We start from the raw sequence: 22,295 nt of genomic DNA on the forward strand, positions 1-22,295 counted from the left end.
TGTGCAGCAAAACATAGTGGTTAGGCGTAATTAACTTTGGAGTCGTGTAGTACCACAAGTACTAACTCCACCGTACCTCGTACATTTCCCCTTTGAAACCCGCTAGCTGCATGGTACCTCGTACCTTGTACGGTAGCAATAATAATGCTTTCCTTTACAAGACCTGAGTGCAGTACATGAGTGGCGAAGGGCCAATGGGAAGTAAAAGCCGCCATTTCTACCCGCTAGCAGCTTCATTTTTTCCAACACAACAGTACTAGTATACTCCATAGCTGCTTCAATTTGCAGGAGGTAACTAGAGTACTTGATGCTTAAATTACCAAGCAAACCATGAAATTAAACCAACGATGCATTGATGCATGCATCTACTTACATTTTTATTTATTGATCAGGCAGGCCAATAATAGCTAGCAGCGCCCTTTGAAAACTAGAAAAAAAAAAGAGGAAGGAGAAATAGAGACAAATTCACAAGACAAGCGTCCCAAACCGACCGAAAAGGCAACGAAAAGACCGAAAGAAAGAAAGACGACGGACACGACCGTACCGCAGCTGCAAGTTGCAACTTTTTTTTTTCAGTTTTGTTGAGCTATACTAGTAATAAACACTACTACGTACTCTCTACCAAGTTGCAACTATGTACCTCCAGATTCTACACAGACAGAATCATCCGGCGATAAAAGGAGAGGAGAGGGGAGGAGATTAACATTTAACAGGAGTTAATTACACAGAGTAGTAGTAGTTTGATTAGCACGCAGACCGATCGATCGAGAAGCAATCACAAGTTCCACAGGAGGGCACCAACCGACTGCGCCCATCCGTGATCGCCGTCCAGCCCGAACAGATCGTCGTGCTGCGCCGCCACGTAGCCGCCGGCAGCGGCGTCGACCCACACCATGTCGTCGCACCACGGCGCCGGTGTCGCGACGTCGTGGAACGACGACAAGCAGGGCGTGGCGCCGAACGTGGTCACGACGTAGTCCTCGTCCAGCCGCGGGAGCTCCACGATCGCCTCCAGCTCCTCGTCCTGCTGCTGCCCGGCCGCTGGCAGAGCGGCGGGCTGCAGCTGCAATGCGGCGCCGGCGGCTTCCGCGGGTCGTCCATGCCCATCTGGAACTGGAAGCAGGGCAGCAGCTGGCTCCATGGCCGCGGCGCGCGCGGCGGCGGCCTGGACGTCGCGCGCGGACGCGGAGGCCGGCCGCGGGAGCGCGGCGGCCATGTCCGGGAAGTTGAGCACCGCGGAGGGGCCCTTGACGACGAGCGCGGCGGCGTCGTGCGCGCGCGCCGCCATCTCCGGGGTCGGGAACGTGCCGAGCCAGATGCGCGACTTCTTGCGCGGCTCCCGGATCTCCGACACCCACTTCCCCCACGCCCGCATCCGGACGCCGCGGTACGACGGGTGCCTCCCGACGTCCGTGTTCGTGTCCGGCCGTGCCCGCTTCTGATGATCCGCTCCCCCGCCGCCGCCGCGGCGCCTCGTCCCCGGCGATGGCGGCGGCGAGGACGACGTGCCCCCGGACGACGCCGGGCTGGACACCTCTCCCTCCGGCATTACTAGTGATGGATGCAACAAACCCCCCAACCAAAGCGATCGATGGCAATGGCGATCGATCGAGCTGGGCGATGATCGGCGTGCGCGCACGTGTGGGTCGGAAGGTTGGAACTTTCTTGGCTTGGCTACTTGTGCGAGGCGAGCTAGCCAGGTGCTGCTGGCCGCTGCGATGAGATGAGACGAGAGAGTAGAGAGCGGTGGAGGACGACACGACGAGTGAGAGCTGAGAGAGAAGAGGGCGCGGTTTTAGTAGTGGCTGCCTAGTTGTTGGACCGTGACATCTCAACAAACAAGGACGCTGCGTGCCCGGAGCGACGTCTGTTACGACGTTGCACTGCATTGCCCGGGAAAAGCAAGTGGCAGTGATTATTAAAAACTGCCGAATAAAAGTGTGTGCAGGTGAAGTGCCATATATATATATACTTATACTTTCCATTAGAGAACTATTTCTACTACTACATCGTATATATATACTCCGAGATAGATAATGTATCATACTCCTATAGATACTCCTACACATTATTAAGGCATGCTACTCCTACGTGAACGAATCAACCCCACCTAGATAATTATCATTAGATGTCGTTAACTTACGGTTGGCGCGTCATTACCGTCTGGTTTATTATTGTGACTAGACTGGCCTTGTGCTTTTAAGTGGATTATAAATATTTAACGATCGATATGAGTAGTAATTGTCTCCTTAAATGTTTGCCTAATTAATTGCTGTCATCTTTCCAGTGCAATGCAAGCCAGGGGCGGCTGATTAGGTGAGATGGATTAATGGATACAGCTTTTCACAGTTTCTTTAGTTGTCGTTACCGCACAAAGTAGCTATTGTCCAATTATTGTCTGTTCTAAAGAAATAAGGACCACACTATATCTGGGCACAAAGCCCGAGCCCGTGAGCCCGGCACGGAGCCCGCTATTTAGGCCCGGCCCTAGCCTGGCCCGGCCCGAAGGTCAATGGGCCCTGGCTGGCACGGCACGGGGTGCAGGCCGTGCTTGGGCCGAACCCTAGGCCCACAGGCCGGCACGGCACGGCCCGCAAGCAGGCAAGCAGGCCGGCGGCCCAAGAACGGCCCCCTCCCCTCCTGGCCTCCTCGGCTCCTCCCCGGCTCCCCATATAACCGAGATCCCCCCCTCCCCCGGCCGGCCCCTAACCCTAACCCCATTCGCCTCGCCTCCCAACCGCAGGCCGCAGCCGCACTCGACTGTCGATGTTTTACCACCGATAGCCTGCCACGGGGGTACCCGGGGCAGTATGTTCGGGCTTCGGCGTATGCCGAACTCGATGGTTAACGCAAGACACAGTCGATTTATCCTGGTTCAGGCCCTCGATCGTAGATTGAGTAATAACCTTACGTCCAGTCGGCGTTAGCCTTTGCGTTGGATTGATTGTCAAGTGTTGTGTTGTATAATGATCCTCCCGTCTTAGGAGTCCTGCCCTCCTTTATATAGTCAGGAGGCCAGAGTCCTAGTCCGTTTACAATGAGATATCCTAGTAGGATTACTTAATAGCTATACTACTAAGATTACATGGGGAGAATCCTAGTTGGACTAGATATTCTCTCTCCCTTGCGGGGTATCCTGTGGGTCCCGCATCGACAAGCCCCCGAGCACTTCATGGTTGAGCTCCGAAAGTCTCGCTTTACTTCTTCAAGTCTTGTTGAGTAGGAACAAAATGTCATCCGAGTACTTTCTGGAGTGAAACCTTGTAGCGCTTCTTGGGATCTTCGAGTGGTGAGTGCTTTTTGAAGAAAAAGTACATCCACCTGGTTGTAGGTTGAGCTCCGAAAGTCTCGCTTTACTTCTTCAAGTCTTGTTGAGTAGGAACAAAATGTCATCCGAGTACTTTCTGGAGTGAAACCTTGTAGCGCTTCTTGGGATCTTCGAGTGGTGAGTGCTTTTTGAAGAAAAAGTACATCCACCTGGTTGTAGCCCCCGAGCCTCTCGCTATTTGGAACAAGGAGCTGGAGGATCTTGTCTTAAAGTTGCTCTGATTGTTCGTTGAAGTTTTATGAAAAAGAACTCGAATATGGCTCGTTCCGGGTTCTTTTTGTCGTAGTGTCTTGAAGTGATCTGCGTTGAGGAAGTCTTTTGGTGACGTGCGCTTTTTTGAAGAAAAAATGCACTCACTGAGTGTAGCCCCCGAGCCTCTTGCTATTTGGAACAAAAAGTTGGAGGGTCTTGATTCTTGTCTTCAAAAAAATTCTGTGGCTATGTATCCTGCTTTCTCCGAGTTCTTCTCTTTTAGAAAAGAAGTCGGATGAAGAGTCTTGATGTGTTGTCGTCGTTGTAGTCTTGAGCTTCTTGTATTCTTGGTCCTTTGTCTTTGGTTCCGAGCCTCCGGGGGGTAGTTGAAATGAAAGGCCGAGCTCCCTAGCTTAGTGTTGATTAAGCTATGATGTTGGCCGAGGCCCCGAGCGTATATCCGTGTTGTTTTGTTCGGGAAGAACTCGGATGCGAGGTCTTGGCGTATTCTTTGATAGTCTGCTGTTGTCAGATGTAGTTGTATGGTGGTGGTTGAGTGTAAATGCCTTTTGTTCACGGGTTGTACTGTGCTGGTATATTCTTCCGAATATGCCCGTCTTCGAGTACTGCCTCTTCTCGCCTGAGTCGTCCATTATTGTGTCCTGTCTTTTCACTGTGTCCTTTGTTAGGCTTATTTCGTTGGTACTCCTAGTCCATGTGCGCCGATCCTTTGGTCTATAAATACTGTCCCGGAGTGCTTGTTTTCATTCATTGGATACTCTGTTGAAGCCTTGGTGGTCATGAACATGGTAGTTTGTGAAGTAGAGCAGCCCCCGGGCATGTTTTGTAGTTTCTGTGTGTCTTGTCATAGCTGGAGGAAGTCTTGTGATAGGGATTAGAGGTAGGCTAATCCTGCGACAGCATTGTGCCAGGATGTACGTGGTGGTAGTTGGAGGAAGTCTTGTGATGTGGGCTTCGTTCCTTCATCCGGCAGTTCTGGGTTGATCCTCGTCGCCTGTCTTGAGACCGTCCGGTGCAGATCAACACCATATCCAGCATCACATCGGTCTTGGGTAGACAGATGCCCGCCGGCCTTCTCTGCTCCATATTGCCCTGCCGTGCTGCCGATTTCTGCCTTGGATGCACTGCGTTCGTCCTTTGAAGAAAACAGTGTAGCTGATGGCGGTCTGTCCTTCCGAGTAGCAATTTGGGACACGTAGTCGTTCCAGAGCCTAGTCGTGTCCGTGTTCCTCTTTGCTACTTTGCTTTTCGTGGTGCCGAGTTCGTAATGTAACGAATCTTGTCTTCTGAGTTGTCTTTGACTTTTCTGTTGTGATCCCTGTCGTTCATGAGACTACCGAGTTCTTTCTTACATAACCGGGTTCTTTTGTTCCTCGTGAGGTAGCCCTTTTTTTCTTCTTGGTTCAACGAGTTGTTCTTGTGGCTATCTGATAACCCTGTTGTGGTGCTGCGCGGATAAGTCTGAAATCTGCCCGTTGGTTTGTACCGTTGTGTGGATTCGTGCCCTCCGTCGTTTTAGCTATGTCGGTAAATGGACCGTTGCGTTCCCACGCTGTGCTTTAACGGGCCTTATGGGCCGTTTGTATCACTGAGAAATCTATTTAAAGACCTTTTATCTTCCTTTCCCTTGTCGCCCAGCTCTTGCCTTTAAACCCTAGTTCTCATAAACCCGCTGCCGTCATTGTCGTCATCGTCCGAGCACCATTATTCTAGCTTCATCCTCTTTAGCGCCTTTGTTGCTTCCGCCAGTTCATGGGAAAGAAGAAGACCGCAAGCAAGTCTCAGGCGACCTTCGTGGACAAGGAGTCATCCCTGTCTTTGATTGAAAACCAGGAGTTCGTGGCCATGAGGGCAGCTCAGAAGGTTTGGCCGGCTCCAACAACCAGCGAAGACCAGCTGCGCGAGCTCGTTAGTGATGGCTTGATCCAAAGCAAAGTCATCGCTAAATGGAGAGTTCCGGGCGAGCATCGGGTTCCAGCCCTGGGTCCTGGTGAGATTGTCCTTTTTGTTTCTTTTGTCCGCGCTGGACTTTGTCTTCCTGCTTCCGTCTTCCTTCATCAGTTTCTTGGGTATTTCGGGGTTAGTCTGAACCATCTAACCCCCAATGCCGTTCTCCATCTTTCTGTTTTTGTTCACCTTTGTGAAGCCTTCCTTGGGATCCCTCCTTCTTTATCTCTTTTTCGCTTTTTCTTTCGCCTGAAACCTCAACCCCGCCGCGAGGAAACCAGTGCCCTCGGCAGTTGCGGGATTCAGTTTCGCCAGGGTCTCAAAATCAAGTTTTTTGATTATGACCTGGTCGATTCTGTCAAAGATTGGCGTGCCGAGTGGTTTTACGCTGCCAATTTGATCCCTTCTCTTGTCGTTCACTCCGGATCTAGTCCTGTGGTGAATGACCGATGGGACAAGAAGCTTGAGTCACCTGCTGAGATTCAAGCGATCCAGCCACTCCTTGATAGGATTAGTATGCTGAAACAGCAGGGTTTGACCGGCTTTGGTATTGTTTCAAGTTTCCTTCGTCGCCGGGTTCAGCCCTTGAAAGAGCGGGAACATCTTGGCTTTGAGTATTCTGGGGCCGAGGATCCTTCACGCATGGTCCCAGCTCTTGAGCTGACTGGTGAGGAGGTACTCGAGCGCCTTCAGAAGATGCTGAAAGGAGTGAGCGTCATTCCTCCTGCCATCTCTGAGTTCTCGGCCATCAACCCGCCCCCAGCTGTGAGTTGTCTATCTTTTTTTATTTGAGTTCTTTATGTACTCTTGCTGCGTCCGTTCTTGCTTAGCTTTTCCTTGTCTCGGTGTTTTGTCTTTTTTCGCAGGAGCTTGGGCGGAACTTTGTTGATCCGATCCCCCTTGATGTTCTCCCTGCTGTGGCGGAGACTGGGGATTGTCTAGCTGGTACTTCTGCAATTAGTAAGTCTCAAACTTTTACAGCCCTTCCTGGGGTTTCTTTCAGATTTGTTGATGTATATGAAGAGTATGTTCCTCGTCTAGTCCCTCGCGGTCCTCGCAGTGTCCCGAAGAGGGGGTGAATGGACGGGTCTTCATCTGGCTTGCCTGTCTCCAAGAAGCCTCGCAAACCAAGTACTCCCTCAGGTACTCCAGTTGTTGCTAGCATGCTCTTAGGTGAGCACATTTAGTACTCTTTGTTCTTTTATTTTCATGTTTCTCTCTTGAACCGAGTACTTTTCATCTCTTTTTCAGCAGGTGCTCTGGTTTCGTTGGCTGAGGAAGAAGAGGATGATGAAGTCCCCCTCATCATGCGGCGGTGAGTTGTTTTTCATATTCTTGTCGCATTGAATTTTTCCTCTTTGTTTTTAATTTTAGTCTTGAACTTTTTTGAAGTAATTGGAGGTCGGGTGTGAGTTCTTCCGAGGCTCTCGCGCCGACTTCTTCCGAAGCTCCGGGGTCGAGTTCTTTGGTTGCCTCTACCCCGAGCTGTACTGCTCCTCCGGTGCGGAGTTCTTCCATGGCTCCAGCTCTGGCTTCTTCCGCGGCTCCGTTGTCGGCTGTCCCGCTCCCGTCGCCGGGTGGCGGGGACGTCTTCGCCGTCGTGGTTCCCCCTGCGAGGCTTTCTCTTGGCTTCGCAAAGAAAAAAGTAGTCGGGTGAGTAGATTCTTGCTTTATCTTTTTGGCTTTTATCTTCCTTCCTCTGGTTCTTATTGGTGCTTCCTTTTATCACTTTTCAGTGTTTCGTCTTCTCTAATTTCTTCATCGACTTCTTCTCTGCCTCCCGCCGTGTCAACGAGTTCTGAGCCTCGAGACTCACAACATTCTGTTGATGGAGTCGTGGCGGGGGCTTCAGAGCTACCTGGCGGAGTCGCGGACTTGGTCGCTCCGGAGGTAACTGTGGCCGTCGCGCCAGGTCCTTCTGGGGGTTTGGCTCTGGCTTCCCTGGAGGTTGCTCTGGTCGCTCCTCTTTCGCCCCAGCCGGCTTCTCTTTCCCCTTCTTTTGCCTCCGGCGGCCCCTCCCTGTCCGATGACGTGGTGCAACAGTTCGATGCCACTCATCGGTTATCGGAGCTGACCGCAGCCTGGGGGAGCTTGTCGACCCTCGCGACTTCTTTTGGTGAAAAGCTCCAGGTAAGTTTTACTGCCACTTCTCTTTTGCATGCTTGTTTTTCTTCTATCCTTACGCCTTGTTTCTCTTTGCCTCTTTCTGCTCAGTCTTTTTCTCGTGATCATTCTGGCTTCTTTTTCTCATCTGAAAATGAGAGGAAGTTGTCTTCGGAGGTGGACGCTCTGAAAGCCGATCTTGACCTCCTCCGGGCTGAGTTGGAGACGGAGCATCAAATGCACCAAAAGGAGGAGAAAGCCCTTCGCGCCCGGGTTGTGGAGACGGAGAAACAGAGAGATGCTGCGGTGGAGTCTGCGAAGAATGAAAGCAAAGGTGCCGCGGGTTCTGCCTGTTTCTTCTTGTATTTTGACTTCTTTTTCTGCTGACTTGTTCTTGGGTGTACTGTCTAGCTCTCCGAGTTGAGAAGCAGAAGCTCTCGGAGAGTATTGATGAAATGAGGGCCCTTGTCCGTTCTAGTCATAATAGAGCTGAGGAGGTAATTACTCATGCTGAGGAAGAACTCGCCCTTGCTAAGCTGATTAGGCGCGGAGCTGACAGAGATCTTGTGCAGGCCCAAAAAACTATTGAAAACTTGTCCGGGAAGCTGGCGACGGCTACTGAGAATTGGAATGCTTTGTGGAAATCTTTTCGTTCAGTGGCTGATGTCCTCCGGACCTCGGCGGATGACGGGCAATCTTGGGCGCAGTTCATTCCCCGGATTCCGACTCGTTTCCAAGAGTTCGCGAAGAGGTGTGCCCAAGTATGTACCAAGAATGTGCTGGCCCAGGTCCGGGTCCTTGCTCCAGAAGCGCCTCTCTCCAAGATAGCAGAAGAAGCTGAAAGCCAAGAATATCTTGACGCCATTGAAAAGATGGAGCCTGAGGTCGAAGATCTAGCCAGTAGGGTTGTAGATGGTCTAAATATTGACATTTCCCTTTCTGATGACAACGCCTGACTCGATTGAGCATCCCCTTGTAATATTACACTCCTTTTTAAATGAAGATTCTTTATTTTTGTTGATGTATTCTTCGCTTGGGTGCGGTTGAAGTTATTTGGCTTGCTGAGTACTTTGTCTTGTTCCCGTCTCTGCTCCGTAAAACAATTCTGTGCGTTATTCTGACGAGGCCCCTTGATTTGTCGGGTGCTTTTCCTTTTCTTCCTCCCTTGTGATTCGTCGAGTGCTTTGTCCGTGCTATGACTTGTTAGATGTAGATCTTTGTGTTAACAACCTTTCGCCTGCGCTATGTAAAACGACTCGGTATAGAATGTTGCCTCGACAAACTTCGGTGTCCGAGTGCTTTCTTGAGTGGCGCTTGTGCTTTTGTGAGGGAAAAGTATTCCTATCTAGATGTAGCCCCCGAGCCTCTTGCTTTTCGGAACGAAGTACTGGAGGATCTTTTGAAGTTAAATTTCGGTCGACTCAGCCAATTTGCTTTTTGTTAGCTTTTAGCTACCCTCATCAGCAAGTTATAGCGTTTTTTCAGCTATTTTGCTCTTGGCCGGGATGCTTAGGCAAGTTTTCAGCTATTTTGCTTTTTTGTTTCGGGTGTTAGCTTTTAGCTACCCTCATCGGCGGGCTCAAGCATTTTTTCAGCTATTTTGCTCCCGGCCGGGATGCTCAGGCATGTTTTCAGCCATTTTGCTTTTTTGTTTCGGGTGTTAGCTTTTAGCTACCCTCATCGGCGGGCTCAAGCATCTTTTCAGCTATTTTGCTCTCGGCCGGGATGCTCAGGCATGTTTTCAGCCATTTTGCTTTTTTTTTGTTTCGGCTGTTAGCTTTTAGCTACCCTCATCGACGGGCTCAAGCATCTTTTCAGCTATTTTGCTCTCGGCCGGGATGCTCAGGCATGTTTTCAGCCATTTTGCTTTTTGTTTCGGGTGTTAGCTTTTAGCTACCCTCATCGGCGGGCTCAAGCGTCTTTTCAGCTATTTTGCTCTCGGCCGGAATGCTCAGGCATGTTTTCAGCCATTTTGCTTTTTGTTTCGGGTGTTAGCTTTTAGCTACCCTCATCGGCGGGCTCAAGCGTCTTTTCAGCTATTTTGCTCTCGGCCGGAATGCTCAGGCATGTTTTCAGCCATTTTGCTTTTTCGTGAAAAACAACTCGTTGGAGTTCATGACAAGACATGCTGTGGATGAATATCATCTTTATTGATCATGAGTATAAACTAATACATATGTTGTTGAAGAGTATTGTCTTTCGTTGATTGTAGGTCCCTTGTGGCTTGCATATCTGTTTTTTCTTGAGTTGTTTTTACGCGTAGAATCTTCTTAGCTGGCTGATGTGCCATGTATTGCTGACTTCTTTTTCATCTTCGGTCATCAACTTGTATGTGCCTGGTCCGGTGACTTTTGTGACAATGAACGGGCCTTCCCATGGACTGAGTAGCTTATGTCGTCCATCAGTCTTTTGTATCCTTCTTAGTACTAAGTCTCCAGCTTGTAGTGATCGCGGTTGGGTACTCTTGTTGTAGTGCCGTCTTAAGCCTTGTAGGTATCTGGCTGATTGGAGGGTAGCGTTTATTCTGACTTCTTCTGAGCCGAGTTCTAATCTTCTTGTGTGTTCTGCTTCTCCTTCATCATATTGTTCTATTTTTGGGGAAGTCTAGATCAAGTCGGCGGGTAGTACGGCCTCTGACCCGTAAACTAGGAAGAAGGGTGAGTGGCCTGTTGCTCTGCTTATTTGAGTTCGTAGCCCCCATACTACTTTCGGTAATTCTTCAATCCATTTGGACCCATAGTCCACTAGTTCTTCGTATAACCTTGGTTTTAATCCGGCTAGTATGAGTCCGTTAGCCCTTTCTACTTGTCCATTGGCTTCTGGATGTGCAACGGATGCATAGTCTATACTGAAACCACAGTCTTGTGCCCAGCTCTTGAATTCCGTAGCTGTGAAGGGGGAGCCTAGATCTGTGATGATTCGATTGGGCATGCCGAAGCGGTGCATAATGTCTTGGATGAACTCGACTGCTTTGGTTGCGCTGTACTTCGCGAGTGGTTTGTATTCAATCCACTTGGTGAATTTGTCGATTGCTACGAAGATGTACTCGAAGCCGCCTTTTGCTTTTTTCAGGGGTCCTACTTGATCTAGCCCCCAGCAGGAAAAAGGCCAAGCGGGTGGGATGCAGATAAGATTGTGAGCTGGTATATGGGCTTGTCTTGCAAACATTTGGCAACCTTTGCATTTTCTGACAAGCTCTTCGGCGTCTTTCAAAGCGTTTGGCCAGTAGAATCCGGTGCGAAATGCTTTGCCAACCAGTGTCCTTGAGGCGGCATGATTTCCACAGCAACCTGAGTGTATTTCATTTAGGATTTCTTTGCCTTCTTCAAATGAGACACATTTTAGTAATACTCCTGATGATGCTGCTCTTCTATAGAGTTTATTCCCTACTAAAACGTAGTTTTTGCTTCTGCGAACAACTTGTGTGGCCTCTGCTTTATCTGCTGACAGTTTATTTTCTTTGATATAGTCAATGAAATCTTGGGTCCATGAAGTGTTGATTATCAAGATCTGAACGCCTTTAGCCTGAATTTCATGCGTTGTTTCACCGGGTTGTTTGATAGAGGGAACTGATAGCTCTTCTATGAATACGCCGGGTGGAACCTTTGCTCTGTCTGATCCGAGCTTGGCAAGGACATCTGCTGCAATGTTAGAATCGCGTAGGACGTGTAAAATTTCTAATCCTTGGAAGTGTTTTTCAAGTTTCCGTATTTCAGCACAATAAGCACCCATGTTTTCTTTGGTGCATTCCCAATCTTTGTTGACTTGGTTGATGACCACTGCTGAATCGCCATATACGAGTAATCTTTTTATTCCGAGGGTAATCGCGACTCGTAGCCCGTGGATGAGGGCTTCGTATTCTGCTTCGTTATTTGTAGCTTGCCATAATATCTGAAGGACGTACTTGAGTTGTTTTCCTTCTGGAGAAATGAGGAGAACGCCTGCACCGGCCCCGCCTAGTTTGAGTGATCCGTCAAAGTACATTTTCCAGTGGTCGAGGATTGTATCTGATAAGGGCTGTTGAATCTTTGTCCATTCGGCCACGAAATCAGCGAGGGCTTGAGATTTGATTGCTTTCCGTGGGGTGAAATTGATATCAAGAGCTCCAATTTCAACTGCCCATTTGGATATGCGCCCTGTGGCGTCTTTATTGTGTAGGATGTCTCCGAGTGGAAAATCTGTCACTACGGTAATCTTGTGGCTTTCGAAATAGTGGCGAAGCTTCTGTGAGGTAATGAGTATAGCATAGAGTAGTTTTTGTACGTGTGGGTACCGGATTTTGGATTCTGACAGTACTTCGCTGATGTAGTATACTGGACGTTGCACTTTATATACGCACCCTTGTTCTTCTCTTTCTATGACTATTGTTGTACTGATTACGGTGGGAGTTGCCGCGATATATAGCATCATATCTTCATCTTTCTTTGGAGGTGTCAGGATAGGCGATGAAGTGAGGTATTCTTTAAGTTTTTTGAAAGCTTCGTCGGCTTCTATTGTCCACTCGAACTTGTCTGTCTTCTTTAGTAGTTTAAAGAAAGGTAACCCCTTTTCGCCGAGTCTTGATATGAAATGGTTGAGGGCCGCCATGCATCCTGTTAATTTCTGCACATCTTTGACACTTCTAGGTGGGCCCATTTCTGTTATAGCTCGAATTTGCTTGGTGCTGGCTTCGATCCCGCGCTGACTAACCAAAAATCCGAGTAGTTGTCCTGAGGGAACTCCAAATACACATTTATTTGGGTTCAATTTCCATCTCCATTTCTTCAAGTTTTCGAAGGTTTGCTTTAAATCTTCAATTAGAGTGTCTGGGTTCTTTGTTTTCACCACCACATCGTCCACGTATGCTTCCACATTTTCACCTATTTGATTCCCAAGGCAAGTCTGGATAGCTCTTTGGTACGTGGCGCCGGCATTCTTTAGTCCAAACGACATGGTCTTGTAGCAGTAGGCACCAAACGGGGTGATGAAAGATGTCTTGCTCTGGTCTTCTTCTTTTAGTGCGATCTGGTGATACCCTGAATAGCAATCGAGAAAAGATAATAACGCAGATCCCGCTGTCGAGTCAACTATCTGGTCAATGCGTGGTAGCCCGAACGGATCTTTTGGGCAATGTTTGTTGAGATCTGTGTAATCGACGCACATACGCCACTCGTCCGTGTTTTTCTTCTGTACAAGGACCGGGTTGGCTAGCCAATCTGGATGAAGGATTTCCTTGATGAATCCGGCTGCCATCAGTTTTGTTATTTCCTTTTTAATTGCTGCCTTCTTGTCAGGTGAGAATCGTCGTAACCGTTGTTTTACAGGTTTGGAGCTTTCGTTAACATCAATTCTATGCTCAGCCAACTCCCTTGGGACTCCTGGCATGTCGGCTGGCTTCCAAGCGAAGATATCTTTGTTGTCCCGAAGAAAGTTGGTGAGCGCGAGTTCCTATTTTGCCGAGAGGTGAGCACTGATAGTTGCTGTCTTGGAGGTGTCGCCTGTGCCTAAGTCGATTTGCTTGACGTCGGCTTCTTTTGGTGGTGCGATGATACTAGGTTTTTTAGCTGGTATTTCTAATTCTTCTTGGCTTGTTTCTGCAGCGATTGCGACTATTTCTTTTCTTCCATTGTCAGCTTGTGCTTTAGCTGCAATTTGGATCGCCTAAACATCGCAGTCAAAAGCGCGCTTTAAATCGCTTCGAAGAGAAAGGATACCGTGGGGTCCTGGCATCTTAAGCAGTAAGTACGGATAATGTGGTATTGCCATGAATTTGGCCAGTGCTGGACGTCCTAGGATTGCATGATATGATGAATCGAAGTCGGCGACTTCGAATTTGATAAACTATGTTCGGTAGTTTGAAGGAGTTCCAAAGGTAACAGGTAAAGTAATTTGTCCGAGTGGCATGGCTGCTTTGCCGGGTACTATTCCGTAAAAAGGTGTGCTTGTTGGTGTAATCATCCCGGCGAGTTGTAGTCCCATTTTCCTTAGAGTTTCTGAAAAGATGATGTTAAGCCCAGCTCCTCCATCGATTAGTACTTTGGTGACGGTCATACCAGCTATAGTCGGATCCAGAACCAATGGATAATGGCCTGCGTTTCCCACGCTAGTCCATTGGTCTTCTCTGGTGAATTGGATAGGATACTGTGACCAATTGAGGTATCTTGGTGTAGCCGGTTCTGCTGTCATAATGGTTCGCAGTGCTAGTTTTTCTTGATGTTTGCTTCTGCAATCCGGAGCCCCTGAGAAAATCACTGCTACCGTTCCCCTAGGTTTTTGGAATCCTTTGTCCTCGTGGTTGTCTTCTTCTCTTTTCTGATTGTCCTCTTTGGTGTCTTCCTTACTATCTTTTCTTGTGTATCGATCTTTGAAAGTATAGCAATTTCCGATGGTGTGCCTCCCACTAGGGTGCAATGGGCAATGTATGTTTTCAATGTCATCATATCTTCTGGGTTTGGTAAACTTCTTTGATTTGTCGGCCATTGCCACAGTATTGTCTGGTCTGCGTTTTCTTTCTTGATGTCTGCTATTTCGATGATTTTGCTTGTCCGAGTTGTCTTGGTTGTTTCTTTCCGGGAACCTTTCTCGTGTTTTTTCTTCTGCAGTAATCATCTTTTCTACTGTTCGTCTGAATTCTTCATTATTTCTCGGATTTTCTTTGCAGAAGTCTTGAAATTGCCACCTAGCCATGATTCCATGAGAGAAAGCTTCAATTACTTCTCGTTCGGTTATGTCATGCACTTGAGCTCGTAGTTCGCCGAATCATCGATAGTAATTTCTGAGACTTTCACCTCCCTTTTGCTTGAGTCCTTTTAATTCTGCATGGGTGATTGGATGTGTAATGATTCCTGCAAAATTCTCACAAAAAGCTCTTTGCAAATCCTCCCAATTTTTGATAGATCCTGGGTTCAGTTTGTCGAACCATTGGAGAGGCATGGCTTCCAGTGCCATGGGAAAGAACAGGGTTTTGATATCGTCGTCTCCTCCGGCTAGTTCAATTGATTGTGAATATATTCTGAGCCATTGCCTTGGTTCGGTTTTGCCATCATACTTGGAGTGGTTAGACGGTTTGAATTTGTGAGGTAATCGTACCAATGCAAGCCTGTTCGCGAAACAGGGGAATCTGTCATGTGTCTTGGTTTCTTTGAATTTGGATTCGGCACCTTCTTCTGGCCAACTGTCGTTCTGACGGGAATAATCTTGCGAGATTGTCTGGGTAGGTACCCTACTCTTAGTCTTCCTTGGTTGTTCAAATCGGTGGCCTTGATTATGTTCCTTCCTACTTCCTTCGTCATGGCTTCCACCCGGCCCAAGTCTTTCGAAAGCGGATTTCCTTTGATTTTGATCTTCTTGCCTGTGGGTTGTTGATCTGGCGGGTAGTCTTGATCGAGTTCTCTCTTCATGCATTTTCGGGATCGTCGATCGGAGCAAGTCCCGGAGCTGTTCATACTTCTCACTGGGATGTGAAGTTTTTCCGAGTTCTTCTAATGCTTCTCGAATCTTATCGTAAGGTGTATTCGCCGTGCGTCTCCCCTCGACTTCTCGTTGCGATTTTCTTTTGTCGTACTCAGCCAATTCTGACTCGTATCTGATCCAAGCTTCCCTACGCTGCCTAGCACGGTGTTGACGCCCTTGCTTCAACTTGTTTTTTCTTTCTCTAGCTTGTTTCTGACTATCTGTTTCTCCGTCATAGCCTTGGGCAAAAGGTGATATGTTAGATTCTGATTCATCTGATGATCTGACATCAGGTGCTTCTGGGGGATTTAATGGTGACCGCGGTCATCAAACCATGAGCACTTCTCGTGCATGAGACGTTCTGTTATTGGCGTTAGTTTTCATGCTGTCGGAGTTGCTAATAACTTTGGTGGATGCCTCGGTGTCGTAGATCGAGTCTCCTTCTTGGTAGGGTAGAATTGCTGTCGTCGTCGTGCCGACTAGTTGGGTACCGCTATCCTCAGGAACCGAACCTGGCCAGTGGATGATGCAGTCTTGGGATGTTATTATTAGCACGAGACCCTCCTGAGCTCCTGTCAGTGGTATCCCGCATCTTGGATTGAAAGATTTTTCGAACTGTCCCTGATAGGATTTTGCCATGTTGTCGAGCCCAAATGGAAAAGAACTCGACTTCTTGGAAGAACTCTAAGGGTAATCCGAGTTGTTTTGGGTTGTGCTCTGGAATCTTGCCAAAAAAGAACTCGGTTTCTTGAAAGCACTCGAATAAAACTTCGCCTTGATGTTTGAATTTGAATCGGATACGAGTGGCCGTGAAATCTGATTTGAATCGGATACTGTGAGCTGTGCGAATCTTCTGGTGAGCTGATCCGTTGTAGTTGGTGAAATATGAAATTCTTTATGATGATCTGGATCTTTGAGGAGATGGCCCTGAAGCTTGCCGTTGTTGTCTGCCTCGCAGATCCATGAGCCGAAGATGAAAGTTGATCCCGTCGGGAAGATTATGTTGTCGAGGTCCATCGAGTTCTCGGATGCAAAGTCGCCGAAATCCCCTACCTGGCGCGCCAGCTGTCGATGTTTTACCACCGATAGCCTGCCACGGGGGTACCCGGGGCAGTATGTTCGGGCTTCGGCGTATGCCGAACTCGATGGTTAACGCAAGACACAGTCGATTTATCCTGGTTCAGGCCCTCGATCGTAGATCGAGTAATAACCTTATGTCTAGTCGGCGTTAGCCTTTGCGTTGGATTGATTGTCAAGTGTTGTGTTGTACAATGATCCTCCCGTCTTAGGAGTCCTGCCCTCCTTTATATAGTCAGGAGGCCAGAGTCCTAGTCCGTTTACAATGAGATATCCTAGTAGGATTACTTAATAGCTATACTACTAAGATTACATGGGGAGAATCCTAGTTGGACTAGATATTCTCTCTCCCTTATGGGGTATCCTGTGGGTCCCGCATCGACATCGACACCCTAACCCTAATCCCATTCGCCTCCCAACCGCAGCCGCACTCGACACCCGCTCGGTCCATCTTCGCCTCCTCTCGTCGATCCATCTTCGTCGCCGGTGCGACCGTCGTCCTTGGATCCGGTGATATCGCCGCCGCTCCATCACCCTAACCCTAACCCCATTCGCCTCGCCTCCCAACCGCAGGCCGTAGCCGCACTCGACACCCTAACCCTAATCCCATTCGCCTCCCAACCGCAGCCGCACTCGACACCCGCTCGGTCCATCTTCGCCTCCTCTCGTCGATCCATCTTCGTCGCCGGTGCGACCGTCGTCCTTAGATCCGGTGATATCACCGCCGCTCCATCACCTCTCCAGCTCTCCCTGAGTTCCCTGCTCCCTCAGTCCCTCTCCGTCTTCCTTTTTACTCCTTCTCCTCTGTTTGTCGATGAACATGTGAGTCCGCCTCCCTGTCTCTCTTCCACCGTCGCTCGCCGTCCTTCTTAATCCCGTCTTGCCCTTGTGTGGCCCTCGTCTTCTCCGGCGCCGGGCTCCGGTTGCTCAGGCAAGTCCATCCCCATTCGTAACCCTAACCCTAGCCCCTAGATCTATACGTTTCTCAGTGTTTTGATTCTGTTTTTGGGATCATTTTCTCATCCGGCTCCGGTTGCGCAGGCAAGTCCATCCCCATTCGTAACCCTAACCTTAGCCCCTAGATCTATACGTTTCTCAGTGTTTTGATTCTGTTTTTGGGATCATTTTCTCATCCTTTTCTTCTTTGCGTGTTCTTTTTCTTTGCAGGTCTGCTGCCGATGCCTCGTCATCAACTAGCCTTGGCGTAGACGGACGACGGGCAATGGCACCGCGGCCAAGCTGTAGCCGCGCACCGTTGAGGAACGGTGCTGGAGTTCAGCCGTCCGCGGCCGAGGGCCCCATGGCGTGTGACTCGCAGGGCGATGGTGCCATGTTCCCTGTGACTGGCGACGATGACTTGGTCGTGGCTGGGCTGTCCCCGGAGCACGACGACGACGGCCATGACCCCTTTGCGGTGTTTGATGATGCCACCCGCGGGACACAGCCGGCGATCAACGTCGATGCCGTCGATGCAGGGGCAACGGGGACAAGGACGGTGGACTCCAACACCCACTCCAACTACACTGGTGTTAATGGTAATGCTGATGGTAATGGTACTCGTACTCCTTCCTCTGGTGCTGTTTCTGGACTTGGTAAGCGCAAGTCTCAGTGCTGGGGTGACTTTGAGGAGGTTTATGAGAAGATTAATGGTGTCGATGTGCGTGTTAGAGCTATATGTAAGATGTGTAGAACTGTGTTGAGTGCTAGATCTACTGCTGGTACTGGTCACATTCTTAGGCACCAAAAATCTTGCAAACAGAAACTTGATAATGCTTCTAGGGTTCAGTCTCGACTAGCTTTTAATGCTGATGGGTCTTTGCATAATTGGAACTATGATCCTGCTGTTGCTAGAACTGAACTATGTAGATTGATTGCTAGGCTTGATCTTCCTCTTGGTTTTGGTGACACTGATGCATTTGAGGAATATATTAAAAATTCTTATAACCCAAGATTTGTTAGATCATCTAGAAGAACCACCACTAGAGATCTGGATAAGTTATTTGCTGAACGTCGTGCTATGATTAGGAACTGTATGCATGCTTCTGCATCTGTTGCTTTGACTTCTGACATATGGTCTGGTAATGCTAAAGAGGATTACATATCTGTTGTTGCTCACTATGTGAATGCTGATTGGGAATTGCAAAAGAAGATTGTTGGTCTTAGGTTGATTCAAGTTAAGCATTCTGGTGAAAACATTTCTGCTTCCATTGCATCTGTTGTTGAGGAGTATGGCTTGGTTGATAAAATCTTTTCTATCACTTTAGATAATGCATCTTCTAATGCTAAGGCTATGGAAACTTTGACACCCATGTTTGCTGGTTATCTTGGTTGTGATCCTGCACCTGATGATCCTGCACCTGGTTACAGTCTTGTGCATCAACGCTGTGCTTGTCACATTATTAATCTGATAGTCAAATCTGGACTAAAAAGAATCAAACCTTATATAGAGGATTTTAGAACTGCAATTAATTTCTTGAACTCCTCTAATCAAAGAATTGATATGTTTAGAAACTACTGTGAAGCTAAAGGTATGAGACCTAGAAAATTTGGCTTAGACATGGATGTTAGATGGAATGCTACTTATCTCATGCTAAAACACTTGGTTCCTTACAGTGAAGTATTTTCTGTGTTCATAAATTTAAATTATGGTTCTGCACTGTTGTCTCCAGCCCATTGGCACGTGGCTGGGAAAATATTGGAGTTCCTGGAAGTATTTTATGACTCTACTGTTACACTGTCTGGTGTTTATTATCCTACCAGTCCTCTTGTGCTGCACCATGTTCTGGAGATTGCAGCTCATTTGCATGCATGTGAAAGAGATGTTAATCTTAGACCCTTTGTGTACCCTATGCAGCATAAATTTCTCAAGTATTGGAAGGACATTCCTCTCTTATACTCATTTGCATTCATTCTTGACCCTAGAGCTAAGCTGAGAGGTATGCAAAGGGTCCTCCATTTACTTACTGAATATACTGGTACTGATTACACTACTTACTATGCTGATTTGAAAACTGAGTTGCATAAAATGTTTGAGAAATATTTGAGAAAGTTTGGTGCAACCAGGTCACAAAGGGTTGCTGGTCCTACCCCACCCACTGGTAAGAGAAAACAGGCTTGGGGGGTAATTTTTGGAGGATCAGGTCTGCCTGGTCCTTCCAGTGGCACTGCCTGTTCTTCTTCTCACTCTACTGCTTCTGAACTTTCAAGCTATTTGGACAGCGACTGCATAACTGCTTATGAGGATGGTTTTGACATTCTTCTGTGGTGGAAGGACCACAAACTAACCTATCCTATCCTGGCTATTATGGCCAGAGATATCATGTCAGTTCCTGTTTCCACTTGTTCTTCAGAGTCTTGTTTCAGCTTAGCAGGGAGGATCCTAGAAGAACGGCGCCGGAGCTTGAAACCAGAACATGTTGAGATGCTGACCTTGTTGAAGGACTGGGAGCTAGGAGAGAAGAGGGAACAACATAAAGCTGCTGATACCAAGGAAATTGAAGATGCATTCGAGAATCTGTTCCTGGATGAACCAGAAGGTGAAGATGATGGATCTGGTGGCTGACAGTGGCATTGGTTGGCTGGGAGTGTTGGAGTACTTTTGTGTGAGTTGAGAGTGGATGTGTCCCTCACTCACTTGCTTAGTTTTCATTTGAACCTTTGAACAATGGTCTGTAATAACTATGTAAGATTAAGACATTTGGAGCTGGCTGCACTCTTTTTTCCTGCCTAGGGTTTCTCACAAGGGTGAGTTTTACCTAGGTAGGTTTTTAATGAGACAGCATTGCACAAAACAGCTCTTTTTGATATTTGAATGGATTGAGATGTTTATTTGGAGGTGTTTTAGATTTAACGGGCTGTGGGCTGGCACGGCCTGTTATTTTTGCCGTGCCTCACGGGCCAGCACGGCACGAAAAATGGCCCACAGGCCCGTGCCTGGGCCGAAGGCCAGGCCCGCAGGCCGATGAGGCACGGCCCGCAGGGCACGGCGTGCCTCCTTGGCCCGATAGCCATCGTGCCGTGCCGGCCCGTGACCGTGCCGTGCCGGGCCGGGCCGGCCCGATGCCCAGGACTAGACCACACACATCAGAGTACAAGTCCTTTATTTTTATTTCGGATTGTTGCTAGCTGCTACTGGAGGTAGCTAGTACTCCGTACCCTATAAGCAGGCAGGTCAAATTAAACTAGTTGACGTTATATAGGGAACCAAATATGACCCATCCACTAAAAACATGAGAAAATTTAACAGATATACCTTGGATGTCTAGAACCTGACAAAACTCAGTTTGTTTGGCACGAGTTCTTGCGGCTCCAGCTGCTCCTACACTTGCTTCTACACCACGAACAGGGCATTTTAGAATTTTTCTCCTTCCTCAAAAAAGGAATTTTCTCAACATGTTGTTCCTATTAGCCCCAATTAGCTACTTTTGCCAATTAGTTGCCAAACAACTACTTGGGGACTTATTAGCCCATCTATTACCTGGTGTTTGCATTGGATGGACTGGCTAATTTTTCAAACCCAAGGGATACAGTGAAGCCCAGAACCGGTCTATTTGTCGTTATGGTATACTCCCTCTGTTCTAAAATATAAGGGATCCAGTTTTTTCATAAGTCAAACTATACTAACTTTTACCAAGCTTATACCAAAGAACAAAAATATGTAGGACTTTAAATTGGTTAAATTGGATACATTATGAAATATTTTTATATAAGAGTAAATTTCACTGGCAGTCCTCGAATTTGTCATAAGTTCTCATTTAGGTCCTGGTCACTACCAAAATGATGGAATTCTCCTAGTGTTTTTAAGTAGTAATAAAACAATACCACTAGTCATAGTACATGGTAGTCCTCACTAGGAGACATTTGGTAGGGAAAGTTTAGACTAAATTTTGAATGCTAAAAACACTAGGAAAAGCCCACATGAGAAGGAGAAGTCTAAAATTCTGGTTGTGGGTACTTCCAAATTGCACACTCAGCTCCCTAAACCTGGCCGTCACCTCGACAAACCGCACATCTTCTGCCCATCTTACCTGCGTAGCCATGTAGCATTGCACCATGCTTGCCCTACTACCCCGCGCCTGCCTATGTTGCATCATCGGCGTGGTGCCGCACCCACATTGCCATGCTAGGTCATGTTGTGTCTGCCGCGCCACCATGTCACGTGGCAGCCCCTGCTCGATAGGGGAGAGGAAGGAGTGCGGTTCTAGAGGTGGTGGTGTTGAATGGGACCACTTCAAGGTGGGGGCTGGCGCCATGTTGATGTGAAGCGAGAGCGAGTCAAGCGGAATCAGGGAGGGCCACGGCGGCGAAGACTCGACTAGATGTGCGGTAGGGCAAGCACGGCAATGGCGGCCAAACAGTGTAGTAGGTCCTAGAAAGCTAGGTCTGGACATTCCTCCTAAGCTTCCACCGCATGTCTCGGTCCCGTGAGATACACCACTATGGGTGGACGGACATGGTGCAGTGCGATGTGGCCGCACAAGTGTGGAGGGCACATGCAATGCAATGTAGGGGAATGGGATAGACCAGGATGGTACAATATTACATGTTACGGAGCTGAGTGTGTAGCATTCGTTCCAGGGCGGCTCATCACTAACAATATACTGGTGGCCTATGAGAACATCCACTTCCTCAAAAAGGAGAAAGACAAGTCTAGAGCTGGTGCAGTGAAACTTGATATGGCAAAAGCATATTACAGAGTTGAGTGGGTTTACATCTGCGACATCATGATTAAGCTAGGCTTCCGAGAAAGTCTGGTGAACTTGATCATGAATTTCGTGGAGACCGTCAGGTTCTCAGTTAGGGTGAATATGCATTTGTCAAATGATTTATCTCCCTCTAGTGGAATTAGACAAGGTGACCCCATGTCCCCCTACTTATTTCTCTTGTGCGTTGAAGGTTTTTCAAGCATGCTAATATAAAATTTTTGGGGCCTAATTCTTACCCAAAGGAGTCTGAGTATATTCATGCTCCTTGGGTGTCTCATTTGTTATTCGCTGATGACTGCATGGTGTTCATGCAGGCTAGCGAACGAGGAGGGGCACGCTAACTTTGCAGATATCCTACACTCCTATCAGAAAGGGTCTGGCCAAATGGTGAACGTGGCAAAGTCAGCTATTTTTATAGTGCTAATTGTGATCCAGGTATATGAAGGAGGAAATGGAGCAAGCCACAAGTATTGTCACAAAAGCTTTAAGTG

General features: G+C 48.0%; 2 protein-coding genes across 2 annotated transcripts; one reads left to right on the forward strand and one right to left on the reverse strand.

Annotated features, from left to right (window-relative positions):
* Positions 1–516: 516 nt before the first annotated feature.
* On the reverse strand, positions 517–1,750 carry LOC136471419 (ethylene-responsive transcription factor TINY-like). Its single transcript, XM_066469145.1, has one exon. The coding sequence runs from the start codon at positions 1,547–1,549 to the stop codon at positions 776–778; it is 774 nt and encodes a 257-aa protein (XP_066325242.1). The 5' UTR covers positions 1,550–1,750; the 3' UTR covers positions 517–775.
* Positions 1,751–17,399: 15,649 nt separating this feature from the next.
* LOC136468763 (zinc finger BED domain-containing protein DAYSLEEPER-like) lies at positions 17,400–19,661 on the forward strand. Its single transcript, XM_066467215.1, has one exon. The coding sequence runs from the start codon at positions 17,400–17,402 to the stop codon at positions 19,659–19,661; it is 2,262 nt and encodes a 753-aa protein (XP_066323312.1).
* Positions 19,662–22,295: the final 2,634 nt, after the last annotated feature.

The sequence above is a fragment of the Miscanthus floridulus genome, chromosome 8 (genome assembly GCF_019320115.1).
Source record: "Miscanthus floridulus cultivar M001 chromosome 8, ASM1932011v1, whole genome shotgun sequence".
NCBI classification, from domain to species: domain Eukaryota; kingdom Viridiplantae; phylum Streptophyta; class Magnoliopsida; order Poales; family Poaceae; genus Miscanthus; species Miscanthus floridulus.